We start from the raw sequence: 19,303 nt of genomic DNA, 5'->3' as shown, positions 1-19,303 counted from the left end.
CTTTATTTCCAGGCACTGTTTAATTTATATAACATTTTAATCCACATGGATATTAACTGAGACAGTGTATTTATATTAACATATTACATTCTTTATTTTGTGTAGTGCCTGATGTTGCACATTTGTCACTTGAGAAACTGGGACCCTGTCTCCCTCTTGACTTAAGTCGTGGTTCGGAAGTTACAGCACCGCTAGCCCCAGATCCCTCTTACCATAATGAATGCCCCAGGGCAGAAAAGGAAGATACACAGATGCTTACAAATCTTTCTTCCAAAGCAGTAACTGATGGAAGAGGAGCTCCAACAGCATCAGGTAAAAAAGATTCATTTTACAAGTTAGCTAGGCTTGCATTTATACAGTAAAAACAGTTTGATGTATAATTACATTATTTTAGTATGTAGTTCCTCTTTATAAATACTTCTCCATAACATCTGTGGAAGATAGGGTTTCTCAGTCTGTTTAACGTCCTTTTGTGTGACCATTTGCTATCATATTCTCTGGATATACTTCTTATTTTGTCACTTTAATCTACTTCCTTCTCCCTACTTCTTTCTTATATCCTGTTTCTACTAAATAGGAATTATTAGAGCTAAATATAATTACAGAAGTTTCTTGGTTTTGAAGCCAGAAAATAACTTAGTGGGCTCAATACTTAGGTTTAAGGATTTAATAGAATTTAATATTTAAGAAACACTTAGCTTAAATTAATTTATATACCTGTATCTTACATATAATCCCATATTTTGGAGCAGAATCTCCAAAATTTAAACGTAATTTGTTTTAATGTTATTTTGGGAGTCTAATGTGTAAAATCAGCCATACTCAATAAGACATTTTTTGATGATTTTATGACACTTATTGTAATCTGAAATCTTTCGGAGGTATTTTATCAAGTTGATGTTTTAATCTAACAGAATATTAGATTTATATTTATTTATATTTCCCTTATATGGTTACATTGTTTTACTTGGAAGTTTTATAGAATTTTAACCTCAACCAAAGAGCCCCTACAGTAAAAGAAAAAAAAAAGGCAAATACTAATTTCAGATGCTTTTCCAGTAAATTACTAATTTGGAATTATCAGTAGATGGATAAATAAGGTGAATTGAGTCAGTTCAGAAGTAGGGAAAAACATAAAACTTTTTTGATTAGCAGCCAGAGAGTATTGGGATAATCGGTTTTAGTAGTATCTTCTCTGAAACCACTTTATCAAATCCTTGGGTGAAGTATAAAATAGAGCTTGCTCTTTTCTGGTGGTGGTGTATATTAAAATAAAATGACTGAAGTAACTTAAGAAGCATACTTTTTATATTACTGCTGTTACCTTCTTGTTCCTTCTTTCAAAGTGAAAGTGTAACTAATATTAAACATACAGTGTTCTACAATTCCATTAATCAATAAAAGATTGAAGTTATTTTGTACATGATAGTGTTTCCGTATCTTGTTTTAAAAAAATCAAGAGCCCAAATTTGAAGATTTGTAGGCTTTGAAACATTTCTTGTCATTTCCCAAAACTGATCCATTGTCTTTGGACAATTTCTAAGCCCCTTCTATCTGTAGGGTAATTAATTTTTCTTTTCCCTGTTTTCACAAGATTTCTGAATTACCTTTAACCCTTTGAGATACTTTTCCTGGTGAAGTTCTTATGAGTTCTTTAACAATCTGGAATTTGTTGCTGTACTGAATATATGAAAAATATGTTCAAGTTAAAATGATATATATTGGGCTTCCCTGGTGGCGCAGTGGTTGAGAGTCCGCCTGCCGATGCGGGGGATGTGGGTTCGTGCCCTGGTCCAGGAGGATCCCACATGCCGCGGAGTGGCTGGGCCCGTGAACCGTGGCCACTGAGCCTGCATGTCCAGAGACTGTGCTCCGTGACGGGAGAGGCCACAGCAGTGAGAGGCCCGCATACCGCCAAAAAAAAAAAAAAAAGATATATTCATTGGGGAATTTATTTTTATTTATTTATTTTTTTAAACGATAAAGTCATTAGTTTTTAAAATGTGTATATATATATATATATATATATTTTTTTTTTAATGTATTTATTTTTTGCTGTGTTGGGTCTTCGTTTCTGTGCGAGGGCTTTCTCTAGTTGCGGTGAGTGGAGGCCACTCTTCATTGCAGTGCGCGGGCCTCTCACTATCGTGGCCTCTCGTTGCGGAGCACAGACTCCAGACGCGCAGGCTCAGTAGTTGTGGCTCACGGGCCCAGTTGCTCTATGGCATGTGGGATCTTCCCAGACCAGGGCTCGAACCCATGTCCCCTGCATTGGCAGGCAGATTCTCAACCACTGGGCCACCAGGGAAGCCCCCAATGTGTATATTTTTAATTTATGTATTTAATTTATTTATTTTTGGCTGCTTCGGGTCTTCCTTGCTGCGCGCGGGCTTCTCATCGCGGTGGCTTCTTTTGTTGAGGAGCACGGGCACTAGGCACGTGGGCTCAGTAGTTGTGGCTCACGGGCTCTAGAGTGCAGGCTCGGTAGTTGTGGCACACGGGCTTAGTTGCTCTGCGGCATGTGGGATCTTCCCAGACCAGGGCTTGAACCTGTGTACCCAGCATTGGCAGGCAGATACTTAACCACCCACCACCAGGGAAGCCCGGGGAATTTATTTTTAGATGTGCATTTGAAAATGTTTGTATTTTCTTTTACATAGCAATAGTAACAAGACTGAAAGATAGACGAATGTAAATAGCTGTATAATAACTAAGTTATGTTAGTTGAATGATGTATCCTAAAATGTCAAAATAGTGATTGTACATGGAAATCTTTAATTCCAGTGATTTTGTGTCTAATCAGAGTACTAGTCTAGTGGTTTTTCGTTTTTCCCCCAGAATTTCTAGTATATTTGTGGAGATGTAGCTAATTATCATTGGGGTGTGGTTCTTGTTTCTCATAATGGTTAAAAAATGTACTGAGGTAGAGGGAAGGCACGATATTTTTTTCCTTTTTAAGTATTCGAAAACTATTTGAGAAAGTCAAAGTTGTAAGATAGTTTTCTGGAAAAGTGAAAGGTAGAGAGGAGTTTGGATTTATAATGTGATGTATTTGTAAGTTTGTTGAAAAGTGAGGATCATCTTAAGTATGGTGATGACTGGCAACTTTAATTGCTTAAATCAAGGAAATGCATGGATTTAAATGTTAATTACTGGAAGTCCATTTGTTAGAGGGTTGAACACAGTCACAGCATTTGAATGCGGGGTTTGGGGGGATTCTGATTTATTTCTATTACCGCTTTTCATTTTTTGTTTTTTGAGGGAAGTAATGGAATTCAGGTCATGTTCTAATTGGACATCTTTTGATTAAAACCTTGTGAACCTGTCTGACTTGCACTGAAATTCTCAGTGGTCTGCATGCTTTTTTCTCTCAACACTTTTGTTAGCTACCCTCTCGAAACTGTTTCGTAGTATTTGTTGGCCTTCTGTCTGCTTCCCAAGTTGTCTTCCATCTGCAGTCAAAGTACCAGGAGTTTTGTTTTCGTTTCTTCTTTCTTTTTTTTTTTCTTTTTTCTGTGGTACGCGGGCCTCTCACTGTTGTGGCCTCTCCCGTTGCGGAGCGCAGGCTCAATGGCCATGGCTCACGGGCCCAGCCGCTCCGCGGCATGTGGGATCTTCCCGGACCAGGGCACGAACCCATGTCCCCTGCTTCAGCAGGTGGACTCTCAACCACTGCGCCACCAGGGAAGCCCTCTTCTTTCTTTTTAGTTTTTTAATTTGTTTGCTTGGTTTGTTTCATGTTAATTATAAAAGTAAATTTTGTTACTGTTGAATTTTAAAACTTCTGTAGAAAGCATTATTTATCAGAACTTGTATCAAAGACATTTTCTGGGGGTATTGTTTTCAAATTGGAATTTTGGGGGTATTAAGAATGATGAGGATGTTAGTCATTAACTGTGAAATAGTTTAACAGACTTAGAGTTTTACTTTTTCGTGTGAGTGATATGTGCATGCTCATATCACAGTCATGGTAAAGAATTAATGAGATTATGCAAATTATCCAATTATTATATACATGTGTTCTTAATAGGCTAACACTTGTTTTTCCAGTATAGATAATGAACTTGCCCTAATCCTCTGCATTCTTCCACTGGGAAGCATGCATAGAATATGACTAATCAAGGTTAAGAATACTACTGCCCTGCCGCCCTCATTACCAAAAACAGTCATTGGTGCCCTTGTAAAAATCGATGCCTTTGTTTTTATTTTATTATCAGAATACTTTCTCTAACAGAGCCAACCAGTTTTAGGTAAGGATAGAGTGTTAGTTCTGTTGCTAACTGGGATGTTAACTGGTTTTCTTATTTATCTACTGGATATATGTACTGATATAACAAATACTGAATTACTCTGACCCCTTCAAGGAGTTAAAATATGGAAGCTCAGTGTATGGACGGGTGAGACAATAACAGTCACATTCTGACTTGTGGGGACACCAATTTCACATTTACTTTCTAAAAAGCCTTTTTGTTTTAAAGTGTTTTTCAGTTTTTTTCCAGAATTGTACAAAACAGAACTACAACCAGAGACTCCGTAATCTCCCTCCACCCCACAGCAGACGTTCATGGCTTGTACAGAGCCTGGGGTTTCCATGGAGAGTCTCAGGGATAGCCTCCTTTTTTGCCAGGAGAATCAGATATTTAGCACACTGCCAAAACCTCTCCACATTACTGCGCCTTGCAGGATGTGAAAGCAGGCATGGCTCAGAGATCTGTCACTCTTGCTTTAATCTAAAGCGCTCCATTCGTTTTTTTATTGTGTTTTTCATTTGGCGGCGGCGGGGGGGGGTTGTATTATGTATTGGAATATTACATAACATTTTGTTTGACGAAAATGTTCTGTTGATAAAATTTAGTGTAAAAACCAGTATTCTGTAAACTAATATCCACGTACTTTGGTTCCCAAATTCTAGTGCATGGTGAAATAAGGACAATGTAGAGAACGTCTCGTAAAATGAAATTGATTCTTTTGTAGAATTCTTGAATAGATCTTTTTTTTTTTTCTATTTGGGCATGGGTGTTTTTAAAAGTCCTGCCATTATTGCATATAGGAATATTTATTTTAATATCCTTAATTGTGTAAAATGTTGACAAGCCTTTCTCGGTTCCCCAATTTTACTTGCAAAATTTTATCAGTTAAGAAATATAAAGGTTTGGGACCCACCAGAACATGTGAAAACAATCTAGAACTGGTCCTCCTGAAAGCACTCTGCTAGTTACTGAATCTGTTCTGCTGTGCTGACCTGTGTTCCGGAGCTGAGGTTCAGGACCATTTTACTTGTCTTCCAAGTACCTGAGGGATCCCACACATTCTAGTCAGGAAAGGCAGCCCTGTAAGGCAGTTCCTTCCATTTGAATCACCCCAGGGGATTCTGGCCTTGCTCCACCTTTCACTCTGGAGATTCAGTGCTCCTGGGGATTAGGGAGGGACCTACAAGGCAATAATCATGATCAAGGGCTGCTTCTGGTATAGCTCTACTATCACAGAGGATTTAGAAAGCAAATCTCTTACTGTTTCCGTTGTAAATGCCTTGTCATTTTCCAGAAAATTGCATCAAATTTGTGGAATTTTCATGGCATTAATTGTTAGTAAACAGTAATTAGTAAATGTAAGTGAGGCATTTGTTCAACAGTTTTGATAATAAGGAAGTTTAATTGTATTTCTCTTTGCTCTGATGTCCTTTTCATTTTTTTGTCATAAGAAATCTTTTTGTCATGGAGATTATCAATATTTTTACTTAATTTGAAACTTAATTATTAGAGCCTTATTAGCATTTAATTCAAGTTGAGTGGTATTTTTACATTTTTATTGTGTTTTATGTAAATTATGTAAATTATTTGCAGTAAGATGAATAAAGCGCTAGCTTTTTTGATACTGTACTGCAGTGATTTAAAAATCAAAGAACTCATAACTGGTGATATCAAAGCATAATTTAATAGACTGAAAGTGTATTTTAAATGCACTAGAGTGTTTTTCTTCGATTAACCCTATACACACATAAGATATTAGCATTGGCAGTGGTTGAATATGAGTTGAGAAGCTTGGTTAAGTGTGTCTGTGTCAGCAGCACAGTTCATGAGGTACACTATTGGTTTAAAAATGTATTTTGGACTATTAGGTAATAAGACCTAAGTGCCACTAAGGTTGAATATTTTCTATGTGATAATAAGCCTTTATATCTTACATTTGGATAAAGACCAAAGTAATTTATAGAATAATTCTGTTTTGGCTTTTATCGTTACCTAATAACACATTCATGATGGAGTTCAAAGGTACAAGTTTGTTCTAGGCAACAGAGGTTAAATATTAGTTTAAAAGTTTTATGCAGATTGTTGAAAACCAGTATAATTTACTGTGAAATTTAATATTTCATTTGGATGACTGGAATAGCATTTTGTCATAATTGTCACAGGAGCAGAAATGTTACGTGGACCTACCACTGGAGTGCATTTCAACATGGACTGCCAAAGGCTGTGATGCCAGAGTTGATCTTAACTGATTGCCTAGTGCATTTATCCTAACATTTTTTATGTTCAGACCCATATTTATGCTATTTCTAGAGCTGATGTAGTCTCAAATTATTACCCCACCATAAAGGAGAAAGTGAGAAAAAACACTTAGTAGTTATCAGACACTAAGCATTTTATCAATACACATTTTGACTCACCTTATACTGATAACAACAGGAGGTAGATGATGCTCTTAGTCCTATTTAACAGATAAGGAAACTGAAGCACTGAGAGATTAAATGATTTACTCGAGGCTGTGAGCTAATAAATGGTGGAACTAGGAATCTAATCTGAGTAGTCTGAGGGAGCAAAAATCATTCTTAATTTATTATTCCTTTGAAGTAAGAAATCCCACTTCTTTGTTACTAGTTCAGGCAATAAAATAATGTAGACCTTTAGGGGAAAAGAGTCTTAGGTAGAGTTTTGTGAGCAATTGTAATTTAAAACATTGTCCCATACTTTTAATCCTTTCTGACTAAACTTACATATTTTTCCCCTAAACCTGCAGGAATATCGAAAACAGAAAAAAAAGTGAAATTGGAAGAAAAAAGCTCAACTACATTTGGTATGAACAGAAAGTAATCTTTAAGCAAAAGGCTATAGATGGCTTGGCAGTGGGAGGACATAGTCTGTCCCTTACTTTTTACCTGTTAGTGCTCCTTTAGGTGTAAGTGATCATCTGTTTTAGTGTTTATTAGTGTTATTCGGCTCCAAATATGTGATTTCTTAAATACATATCTTGCAGTAGTATGGGTATTTTTTGTCAAGGGAGCCTAAGGCTTTCTCTGAGAACTTGATGTTTTTGAACATCTTTAAAACTATGACTGTTTAAAAATAAGCTACCATTTAATATTGTTGAAACTTAGAGAATGGATGGTAAATTAAAATAGCCTTTTTTTTCAGCTTTTTTTTTTTTTTACTTTATAAAAAGTTACTAAGTTTTCTGCTGTCTTTTCTGTCTTCTGTGCTATAATGACTGAAAGTTTTTCTGCTATCTTTTCTGTGCTATAATGACTAAAAGTTTTGGAATAATGGATAGTAGTCTTAAGTATTCTACAGATTAGCTACCTGGAGCTTGAGTTACTGAAAGTTGGTTTAATATGGTTGATAAGTTATGGGCTAAACCTTTCTGAGTTGGAACAATAGTTGAATATATGTGATGAATTAATTTTAAATAAAATACTCTAGGAAGCTGTTTTAACATCTGTTCATTTTCTTTAAAGTGCATATGATTGGGAAAAAGGAATATTTTAAAATTTGGGGACAAAATTTAGTTTAATGAAATAAGTTTTTTTTCTTTGTGCTTTTAATTTTCATTCTTGTATACACTGGGAAAGTATTGAAAGACTGAAGGAATTATTTGTGGAAATGATGTAGTTTTTTTGTTTTTCCAAAGGAAAAAAAATTCAAGTTTTTATTTTTTTATTTTTTAAGCTTCTAGTATATTTTCTCATTAAATTTTGTGTGGAAATGCTGAGTCTCCTCAGTCAGGTCTTTCTTAAGTTATGGAGTTTATTTCTTGCCACATCAGGAAACTGAGTTATATTACTCATTTAAAGATTTTAACTACTGTCTGTGTTAACTTTAAGGTGTCAGGAGTTGGGATTTCTCAACACTGCTAATGAAGATCCCCTCTTATAGCCCAATAAGCTAATCAGGAGTTCCAGACTCATGACAGGAACAGTTTAATTGAATCCATCCACTCTGGGCAGGTGACTGGAATAGCTGATTAAAACATAAATGCTGCTTTTAGGTTAACCACAGAGGAACAACTCAGGATCAGTCATGATTACTAACTTACTCACTTTGGTCATTTAGGTAAGAGAAAAGAAAAGGATAAAGAAAGAAAAGAGAAGAGGGACAAAGATCACTACAAACCAAAGCAGAAGAAGAAGAAGAAAAAGAAAAAGAAATCTAAGCAGCATGGTAAGTCCAGTCCTCCCTCAGTATCTGGTTGGTGGGGAGGGGGATTGGTTCCAGGACCCACAGCGGATACCAAAATCCACTGATGCTCAAGTTTCTTGTATCAAATGGCATGGCATATTCAGCCCTTCATACCTGTGGTTCCATATCCTTGGAAATTGAAAATTGATCTGCAGTTTGTTAAATCCCCAGTCACAGAACTTGTGGATACAGAGGGCTGACTGTATGCTAAAATGGTGATTCCCATTTTTTTTTTTTTTTTTTTTGCGGTACGCAGGCCTCTCACTGTTGTGGCCTCTCCCGTTGTGGAGCACAGGCTCCGGACGCACAGGCTCAGCGGCCATGGCTCACAGGCCTAGCCGCTCCGCGGCATGTGGGATCTTCCCAGACTGGGGCACGAACCCGTGTCGCCTGCATCGGCAGGTGGACTCTCTACCACTGCGCCACCAGGGAAGCCCCTTGATTCCCATTTTTAAAAATTCTAAGATGCTTTCAACTGTCCTTTTCTACCAAAATTGTGGTAGGACAATATTCCCATGTTCTTGACAGCTGAGAAGTTCCTGTAGTAGCTTTCCCTTGTCTTGCTAATTTTGAAAATACGCAGCTCTGTTTTACTACAGTCTGTAAGTTAAGTGGTTTGTAAATTAATCACTGCAACTGATAGAGTCTTTCATTGCCAGCGCTGTGGTGGACTGGATACCCTGACCAAGTACCCTTCTGTGTACTGAAGGAATTATTCTCAATCTAGAATCTTACAGTCCCTTGAATTAGCTTTCAAAAATGAGGGAAAATATTTTTAGAAAATCCTGGAAAAAACCAAATTATTTTTCTATCAATAGCCTGTCTCTAAAGGATGTCCTTTTAGATAGTCATTAAAGCAAAAATCATTCCTGGAGATAGGAGGTTACCATATAATGATAAAGGTTCAGTTCACTTTATATCTTTCTAGACATACAATTTCTAAATTTCATCACTGAGTAACATCCTCATATCTTTCTTAGTAATTAATAAATTAACAAAACTCAAAAGTATCTGTAAGGATACTAAGAAAGATGGCAGCTGCACAGTTGATCTAATAGACCTGTCCAGGACACTGAACTCAGCAGCTGCAGAGTAGACAGTTTTATCAAACAGACACAAACGTTTATTAAAATTGACCATGGGATGCAGCTTCAAGCAAACGTCAACACATTTTAAAGATATTATAGTTAACTAAAATCAGTATTGAAAAGACAAAAAAGTCCCATATGTTTAGAAATCAAGCAAAATATTTTTATATAATTTATGGATGAAAGCACAGTACCAAAGGGAAAGTAAGATGTTAAGAACCTGACAGGTGATGAAAATGTTATATATGTGTCAAAATTTGAGAATGTAGTTAAAATGGCACTTAGAAGAAGAATATCTATTGGTGTACATGCTTATATTAGAAAAGAAGGCTGAAAGCCAGCTAAGTCTTGAGCTTAAGGAGTTAGAAAAGAATAAGTCCAAAAAAAGTAGAAGTGAATATGATTAATGAACATATGAGCAGAAATTAGTAAGTTAAAAAGAAATGCTAGGAGGAAATGAACAATGCCAAAATTAATTTTTTTGTAAAAAACGAATAAGATCAACAAACCTCTGGGAAGGCTGTTAAGAAAGAAAAGACAAAATGTACAAATAAACTATATTAAGAATAAAGAGAACATAACTACAGATGCTCCAGACATAAAAATAAGATAATGTAAACAACTTTATGCCAGTGAACTTGAGAGGTTATTTGAAGGTGTGGGCAATTGCCAGAAACCAAACTTATTCAGGAAGGTAGAAACCTGAATAGTCTTCAAACCTTGAAAGAAATTTAATCAGCATTTTAAAATCTTTTCACAAAGAAAGACATCCTGGTCCAACAAGTTTTGCTGTCAAGTTCTACCAAACATTAAAGAAGCAGATTATTCCAAACTTACGTAAATCATTTTAGAATTTAGAAAAAGAGGGTGCATTCCTGTAGTGGGATGAATCATGTCCCCCGCAAGTAGGTGTCCAACTCCTGACCCCCATACCTGTGAATGTGACTGCATTCGGGAATAGGATCTTTGCTGATATGATTAAGATTGAGGTCATCTGGGTTTTGGAGTGGACCCTAAAGCCAGTGACCGGTGTCTTACTAGAGAAAGGAGAGGGGGATTTGAGACATGGGGAGAAGTCTGTGCAAACACATAGGAAGTGTTTGGAGTGATGCAGTTCCAAGCCAAGGAGCTTGAGCCACCAACAGCTGCAAGAGGCAAGGAAGAATTTGCCCCTAGAGAATTCAGAGGGAGATGGCCCTGCTGAGACCTAATTTTGGACTTCTGGCCCCCAGAACTGAGAGAGAATAAACTTCTATTGTTTCAGTCCACCAAATTTGTGGTAATTTGTTGGGGCAGCCCTAGGAAACTAATACAAATCCAAATTCACTTTAGATGATTTAAATAACTTTGCTCTCAAAATCAGAAGAGAACGGTATGGGAAGGGACAATCACAGGCTGTTCTTATTTATGGACAAAGATGCGAAACACATAAATAAATGTTATGGAATTAAATCTAGCAGTATATTTAAAAGTATGACTGCATAGTTTTGGAATGCAGAGTTGGTTTGACATTAGAAAATCAATTAATGAAATTCACCACAGTAACATTACAGTTTTGATAAATGTAGAAAAACCATTTGATACATCCATGTGTACTTATGTTTGAAAAAAAAACTGTGAATAGCAGATTATAAAACTTTATTTAGAAATGTGAAGAAGGCCTAAACAAATGGGAAATAATTCATGTTCATGGGGTTGTAGATTCGCTATTGATGTCACTTCAAATAAATCTATAGGTTCATTGCTGATTCTAAAACTTAATATGGAAGAGTAAAGAGCCAAAAATAATACAGTCACTCTTGAAGAAGAATAAGGAGAAGAATTACTGTTCAGTTATAGTTATTACAGCAGTGAGGTATTTTGAAAGAATGGATTTATTAAGAACAGGATAATCCAAAGCAGATTCATACATATTTCAGAACTTGGTTTATTCAAAGCTGACATCTTAGTATAACAGGTAAGGGATGAACTTTTCAGTAATTGGTATTAGAACAATTTATAATCCATATGGTGAAGAAGAATGAAAATGGACTCCACCTTACACCGTACACAAAAATCAATTCCAGGTTGATTAAAGACTTAGTATGTGAAAGACAATATTATAGAACTTTGAAAGTATAGGAAAACATCTTTATTATATTTGGGCAGAGATTTCTAAACAAAAAATGCTAACCGGAAACAAAAAGGTTGAAAATGTGACTAGACTGAAACGAACTTTGGTTCATCACAAGCATTATAAAGAGAGTGAAAACGCATCACAAACCATAAGAAGATACTGGCAATGCAAATACCTGACAAAGCATTAGTATTCAAAATATATTTCAAACCCTTACAGATCAAAAAGGAAAAGAAAACCCAGTATGAAAATGGACAAAAGGTTTCAACAGGTATTTCACAGAAGTGGAAACCTGAAAATGATAAAATGATTATATAATACAGTGCTCACTCTTATGAGCAGCTGCATAATGCAGTTTTCAGAACCTGGTGAAATCTATTTCCTATCTGCCACATGGGCAGAAGTTACAAGGTGGATGATGTCAGATGTTGCTGAGGAGATGGAGACAGCTGTACGACTGCTATGGAAAAGCGGTGATGCTTTTCTGATGAGAGTAGAGTTGACAATGTGCTTACCACATGACCTCACATTCCTAACAAAACTCACACAGTAGGTACATCAGGAGACATATATAAGAATGTTCACAGCAGCACTGGCATTGGCCCAGGTGTCCACCTGTCCATTCGGTGGACTCCGTATCACTATGTAAATAAATGGATTATACCCACTGGAATCTCATCAACAAAATGGTTAAGCTAAAAATCAAGTCACTGAATTGGTTCAAGATGGCAGAGTAGAAGGTTGTGCTCTCACTCCCTCTTGCGAGAGCACCAGAGTCACAACTAACTGCTGAACAGTCATTGACAGGAAGACACTGGAACTCACCAGAAAAGATGCCCCACATCCAAAGACAAACGAGAAGCCACAATGAGACTGTAGGAGGGGCGCAATCACAATAAAATCAAATCCCATAACTGCTGGGTAGGTGACTCACAAACTGGAGAACACTTATACCACAGAAGTCCACCCACCAGAGTGAAGGTTCTGAGCCCCACATCAGGCTTCCCGACCTGGGGGTCTGGCAACGGGAGGAGGAATTCCTAGAGAATCAGACTTTGAAAGCTAGTGGGATTTGATTGCAGGACTTCAACAGGACTGGGGGAAACAGAGACTCCACTCTTGGAGGGCACACACAAAGTAGTGTGTGCATCGGGACCCAGAGGAAGGAGCAGTGACCCCATAGGTAACTGAACCAGACTTACCTGCTGGTGTTGGAGGGTCTTCTGCAGAGGCGGGGGGGTGACTGTGTCTCACCGTGAGGACAAGGACACTGGCAGCAGAAGTTCTGGGAAGTACTCCTTGGCGTGACTCATCCCAGAGTCCGCCATTAGCCCCATCAAAGAGCCTGGGTAGGTTCCAGTGTTGGGTCACCTCAGGCCAAACAACCAACAGGGAGGGAACCCAGCCCCACCCATCAGGAGACAAGCAGATTAAAGTTTTACTGAGCTCTGCCCACCAGAGCAACAGCCAGCTCTACCCACCACCAGTCCCTCCCATCAGGAAACTTGCACAAGCCTCTTAGATAGCCTCATCCACCAGAGGGAAGACAGCAGAAGGAAGAAGAACTACAAGCCTGCAGCCTGTGGAACAAAAACCACATTCACAGAAAGATAGACAAGGTGAAAAGGCAGAGAGCTATGTACCAGATGAAGGAACAAGACAAAACAACTACATGAAGTGGAGATAGGCAACCTTTCAGAAAAAGAATTCAGAATAATGATAACAAAGATGATCCAGGACCTCGGAAAAAGAATAGAGGCAAAGAGCGAGAAGATGCAAGAAATGTTTAACAAAGACTTAGAAGAATTAAAGAACAAACAAACCGAGATGAACAATACAATAACTGAAATGAAAAATTCACTAGAAGGAGTCAATAGCAGAATAACTGAGGCAGAAGAATGGATAAACGACCTGGAAGACGGAATGGTGAAATTCACTGCTGCAGAACAGAATAAAGAAAAAAGAATGAAAAGAAATGAAGACAACCTAAGAGACTCTGGGACAACATTAAACACAACAACATTCACATTATAGGGGTCCCAGAAGGAGAAGAGAGAGAGAAAGGACCAGAGAAAATATTTGAAGAGATTATAGTTGAAAACTTCCCAAACATGGGAAAGGAAATACCCACCCAAGTCCAGGAAGTGCAGAGAGTCCCATACAGAATAAACCCAAGGAGAAACACACCGAGACACATAGTAATCAAATTGGCAAAAATTAAAGACAAAGAACAATTATTGAAAGCAGCAAGAGAAAAACAACAAATAACATACAAGGGAACTCCCATAAGGTTAACAGCTGATTTCTCAGCAGAAACTCTACAAGTCAGAAGGGAGTGAGTGGCATGACATATTTAAAGTGATGAAAGGGAAGAACCTACAACCAAGATTACTCTACCTGGCAAGAATCTCATTCAGATTCGATGGAGAAATCAAAAACTTTACAGACAAGCAAAATCTAAGAGAATTCAGCACTACCAAACCAGCTTTACAACAAGTGCTAAAGGAACTTCTCTAAGTGGGAAACACAAGAGAAGAAAAGAACATACAAACACAAACCCAAAACAATTAAGAAAATGGTAATAGGAACATGCATATCGATAATTACCTTAAACGTGAATGGATTAAATGCTCCAACCAAAAGACACAGGCTCACTGAATGGATACAAAAACAAGACCCATATATATGCTGTCTAAAGAGACCCACTTCAGACCTAGGGAAACATACAGACTGAAAGTGAGGGAATGGAAAAAGATTCCATGCAAATGGAAATCAAAAGAAAGCTGGAGTAGCAATACTCCTATCAGATAAAATAGACTTTAAAATAACAAATGTTACAAGAGACAAGGAAGGACACTACACCATGATCAAGGGATCAATCCAAGGAGAAGATACAACAATTATAAATATATATGAACCCAACATAGGAGCACCTCAATACATAAGGCAACTGCTAACAGCTATAAAAGAGGAAATTGACAGTAGCATAATAATAGTGGGGGACTTTAACACCTCACTTACACCAATGGACAGATCATCCAAGCAGAAAATTAACAAGGAAACACAAGCTTTAAATGACACAATATACCAGATAGATTTAATTGATATTTATAGGACATTCCATCCAAAAACAGCAGATTACACTTTCTTCTCGAGTGCACACGGAACATTCTCCAGGGTAGATCACATCTTGGGTCACAAATCAAGTTTTAGTAAATTTAAGAAAGTTGAAATCATATCAAGCATCTTTTCTGACCACAGCACTATGAGATTAGAAGTCAATTACAGGGAAAAAAACCGTAAAAACCACAACCACAGAAGCTAAACAATACATTAGTAAATAACCAAGAGATCACTGAAGGAATCAAAGAGGAAATCAAAAAATATCTAGAGACAAATGACAATGAAAACACAACGATCCAAAACCTATGGGATGCAGCAAAAGCCGTTCTAAGAGGGAAGTTTATAGCATTACAAGCCTACCTCAAGAAACAAGAAAAATCTCAAATAAACAATCTAACCTTACACCTAAAGGAGCTAGAGAAAGAAGAGCAAACAAAACCCAAAGTTAGCAGAAGGGAAGAAATCATAAAGATCAGAGCAGAAATTAATGAAATAGAAACAAAGAAAACAGTAGCAAAGATCAATAAAATTAAAAGCTGGTTCTTCGAGAAAATAAACAGCATTGATAAACCATTAGCCAGACTCATCAAGAAAGAGGGAGAAGACTCAATAAAGTCAGAATGAAAAAGGAGAAGTTACAACAGACACCGCAGAAATACAAAGCATCCTAAGAGACTACTACAAGCAACTCTATGCCAATAAAATGGACAACCTGGAAGAAATGGACAAATTCTTTGAAAGTTATAACCTTCCAAGAGTGAACCAGGAAGAAATAGAAAATATGAACAGACCAGTCATAAGTAATGAAATTGAAACTGTGATTTAAAATCTTCCAACAAACAAAAGTCCAGGACCAGATGGCTTCACAGGTGAATTCTGTCAAACATTTAGAGAAGAGCTAACACCCATCCTTCTCAAACTGTTCCCAAAAAATGCAGAGGAAGGAACACTCCCAAACTCATTCTGTGAGGCCACCATCACCCTGATACCAAAACCAGACAAAGATACTACAAAAAAAAAATTACCAGTATCATTGATGAATACAGATGCAAAAATCCTCAACAAAATACTAGCAAACAGAATCCAACAGCACATTAAAAGGATCATACACCATGATCAAGTGGGATTTATCCCAGGGATGCAAGGATTCTTCAATATATGCAAATCAATCAATGTGATACACCATATTAATGTATTGAAGAATTAAAAACCATATGATCATCTCAATAGATGGAGAAAAAGCTTTTGACAGAATTCAACAGCCTTTTATGATAAAACCTCTCCAGAAAGTGGGCATCGAGGGAACCTACCTCAACATAATAAAGGCCATATATGACAGACCCACAGCAAACATCATTCTCAGTGGTGGAAAACTGAAAGCATTTCCTCTAAGATCAGGAACAAGACAAGGATGTCCAGTCTCACCACTATTATTCTACATAGTTTTGGAAGTTCTAGCCATGGCAATCAGAGAAGAAAAAGAAAGAAAAGCAATACAAACTGGAAAAGAAGAAGTAAAACTGTCACTGTTTGCAGATGACATGATACTATACATAGAGAATCCTAAAGATGCCACCAGAAAACTACTAGAGGTAATCAATGAATTTGGTAAATTTGCAGATACAAAATTAATGCACAGAAATCTCTTGCATTCCTATACACTAATGATGAAAAATCTGAGAGAGAAATTAAGGAAACACTCCATTTACCATTGCAACAAAAAGAATAAAATACCTAGGAATAAAGCTACCTATGGAGACAAAGATCTGTATGCAGAAAACTATAAGACACTGAAGAACGAAATTAAAGATGATACCAACAGATGGAGAGATATACCATGTTCTTGGATTGGAAGAATCAATATTGTAAAAATGACTATACTACCCAAAGCAATCTACAGATTCAATGCAATTCCTATCAAATTACCAATGGCATTTTTTACAGAACCAGAACAAAAACGTCTTAAAATTTGTATGGAGACACAGAAGATCCTGAATAGCCAAAGCAGTCTTGAGGGAAAAAACGGAGCTGGAGGAATCAGACTCCCTGACTTCAGACTATACTACAAAGCTACAGTAATCAAGTTAATTTAGTACTGGCACAAAAACAGAAATATAGATCAATGGAACAGGATAGAAAGCCCAGAGATAAACCCACACACATTTGGTCACCTTATCTTTGGTAGAGGAGGCAAGAATATGCAATGGAGAAAAGACAGTCTCTTCAGTAAGTGGTGCTGGGAAGACTGGACAGCTACATGTAAAAGAATGAAATTAGAACACTCCCTAACACCATACACAAAAGTAAACTCAAAATGGATTAGAGACCTAAATGTAAGACTGGACACTATAAAACTCTTAGAGGAAAACATAGGAAGAAAACTCTTTGACATAAATCATAGTAAGATCTTTTTTGATCCACCTCCTAGAGTAATGGAAATAAAATCAAAAGTAAACAAATGGGACCTAATGAAACTTAAAAGCTTTTGCAAAGCAAAGCACACTATAAACAAGATGAAAAGACAGTCCTCAGAATGGGAGAAAATATTTGCAAACGAAGCAACTGACAAAGGATTAATCTCCAAAATGCACAAGTTGCTCATGCAGCTCAATATCAGAAAAACAAACAGCCCAATCCCAAAATGGGCAGAAGACATAAATAGACATTTCTCCAAAGAAGATATACAGATTGCCAACAAACACATGAAAGGATGCTCAACATCACTAATCATTAGAGAAATGCAAATCAAAACTACAATGAGGTATCACCTCAAGCCGGTCAGAATGGCCATCAACAAAAAATCTAGAAACAATAAATGCTGGAGAGGGTGTGGAGAAAAGGGAGCCCTCTTGCACTGTTGGTGGGAGTGTAAGCTGATACAGCCACTATGGAGAACAGTATGGAGGTTCCTTATAAAACTAAAAATGGAATTACCATATGACCCAGTAATCCCACTACTGGGCATATACCCAGGGAAAACCATAATTCAAAAAGACACACGCACCCCAATGTTCATTGCAGCACTGTTTACAATAGCCAGGTCGTGGAAGCAACCGAAATGCCCATCGACAGACAAATGGATAAGGAAGATGTAGTACAAATACACAATGGAGTGTTACTCAGCCATAAAAAGAAATGAAATTGGGTCATTTGTAGAGACGTGGATGGATCTAGAGACTGTCATACAGAGTGAAGTAAGTCAGAAAGAGAAAAACAAATATCGTATATTAACGCATATATTTGGAACCTAGAAAAATGGTACAGATGAACCGGTTTGCAGGGCAGAAATTGAGACACAGATGTAGAGGACAAACATGTGGACACCAAAGGGGAAAGCAGCAGGGTGGTGGTGGTGGTGGGATTAATTGGGAGATTGGGATTGACATGTATACACTAATATGTATAAAATGGATAACTAAGAAGAATAAATAAATAAAAATCAAGTCACTGAAGAAAACATGTACAGTAATATGATTTCATTTATGTAAAGATCAAAAATTTGTAAAACTAAACAGTATATTTTTTAGAGATTCAAATGTATGTAGCAAAAGCATGAAGGAAAGCAAGAGAATGATGAATAGAAATTTAGGATAGTGATTACCTCTGAGGTGGACGAAGGAAATTTATTAGTTCAAATTGGAAAGTGGCACAAAGGAAGCTTCAAAACTGACAATGATATCCTCTTAAATTTCATGATGAGTACCTAAGTCTTTTGTAGTACTTATGTGCTTTATGTCATACCCATTTCTTCCCCGTATTCATCAAACACTTAAAAAAAAAAAACAGTTTTAAAAACTGTAAAGCCAACGAGGTAATTTCGGAGTTGGTAGTCACTTTTGGTAAATTCTTCAGATTTTAACTCTGTAGGCCAAAAATAACATCTAATCTTTCCACAGGATATGAAATTTCTACATTTTCTAACCCTAAAGCTACCAAAGTAAATTTAAAGATATGGGATCAAAATGGGATTGAAAAACTTGAAACCACTTCCCAGAGATTGTCTTGAACATCTCTGGACACTTCTGTGTCTGCACTGGTCCTCAGCCTTTCTCCTCCACCCCACCGCTTCACAGATAGCTCTATGGAATCCATACTAGAGAGAACCTAACGTTAGGAGGCTCTGGAGCTCTGTAAACGGAAACCATGAACCACAGATTCCCTTGTTTAGTGACTGCCCTCCCGTGATTATGTATCGGAATGCCGAAATGACAAGCTTCACACTGCAGACCAGACTGCCAGATGTACTCCCAGCTGAGCAGAGGCTGAGGGGATTTGGCTGCCTTGGGTATTCCAACAGAGACACCGAGGCATGAGGAGAGGAAGGGCCAAGCTTTTTAAGTCACCTTACGTTGCATTGGCAAACAGGTCTCTTCCAATACTACAGCAGCAGATGCAGAATCCTGTGTACCAAAACACCTGTGAAAGTGGGGAAAAGATAACAGGGAGGGGCTGACCAAGAACAAAGTAAGAAGTGGGCCATACCTGGTAGCAAAGTGAGGGGTAGTTATGAGAATGCAGGAAGT

General features: G+C 37.3%; 1 protein-coding gene across 13 annotated transcripts in view; it reads left to right on the top strand.

Moving 5' to 3' along the window:
• The window catches only part of PHF20L1 (PHD finger protein 20 like 1), a 78,160-nt gene that overhangs the window by 39,311 nt on the left and 19,546 nt on the right, over nt 1-19,303 (top strand). For all 13 annotated transcript variants that reach the window (XM_089898701.1, XM_089898703.1, XM_089898709.1 and 10 more), the window contains 3 exons: nt 106-312; nt 7,018-7,074; nt 8,328-8,435. In XM_089898701.1, coding sequence (XP_089754827.1) covers nt 106-312; nt 7,018-7,074; nt 8,328-8,435 — 372 coding nt within the window. The remainder of the gene's footprint in view (nt 1-105; nt 313-7,017; nt 7,075-8,327; nt 8,436-19,303) is intronic.

The sequence above is a fragment of the Delphinapterus leucas genome, chromosome 17 (assembly GCF_059928025.1).
Source record: "Delphinapterus leucas isolate spDelLeu-1000000601 "Yukka" chromosome 17, BTC_Dleu_Yukka2, whole genome shotgun sequence".
Classification (NCBI taxonomy): domain Eukaryota; kingdom Metazoa; phylum Chordata; class Mammalia; order Artiodactyla; family Monodontidae; genus Delphinapterus; species Delphinapterus leucas.
The sequence above is the reverse complement of the archived record's forward strand: the minus strand, read 5'-3'. Positions and strand labels throughout refer to the sequence as shown.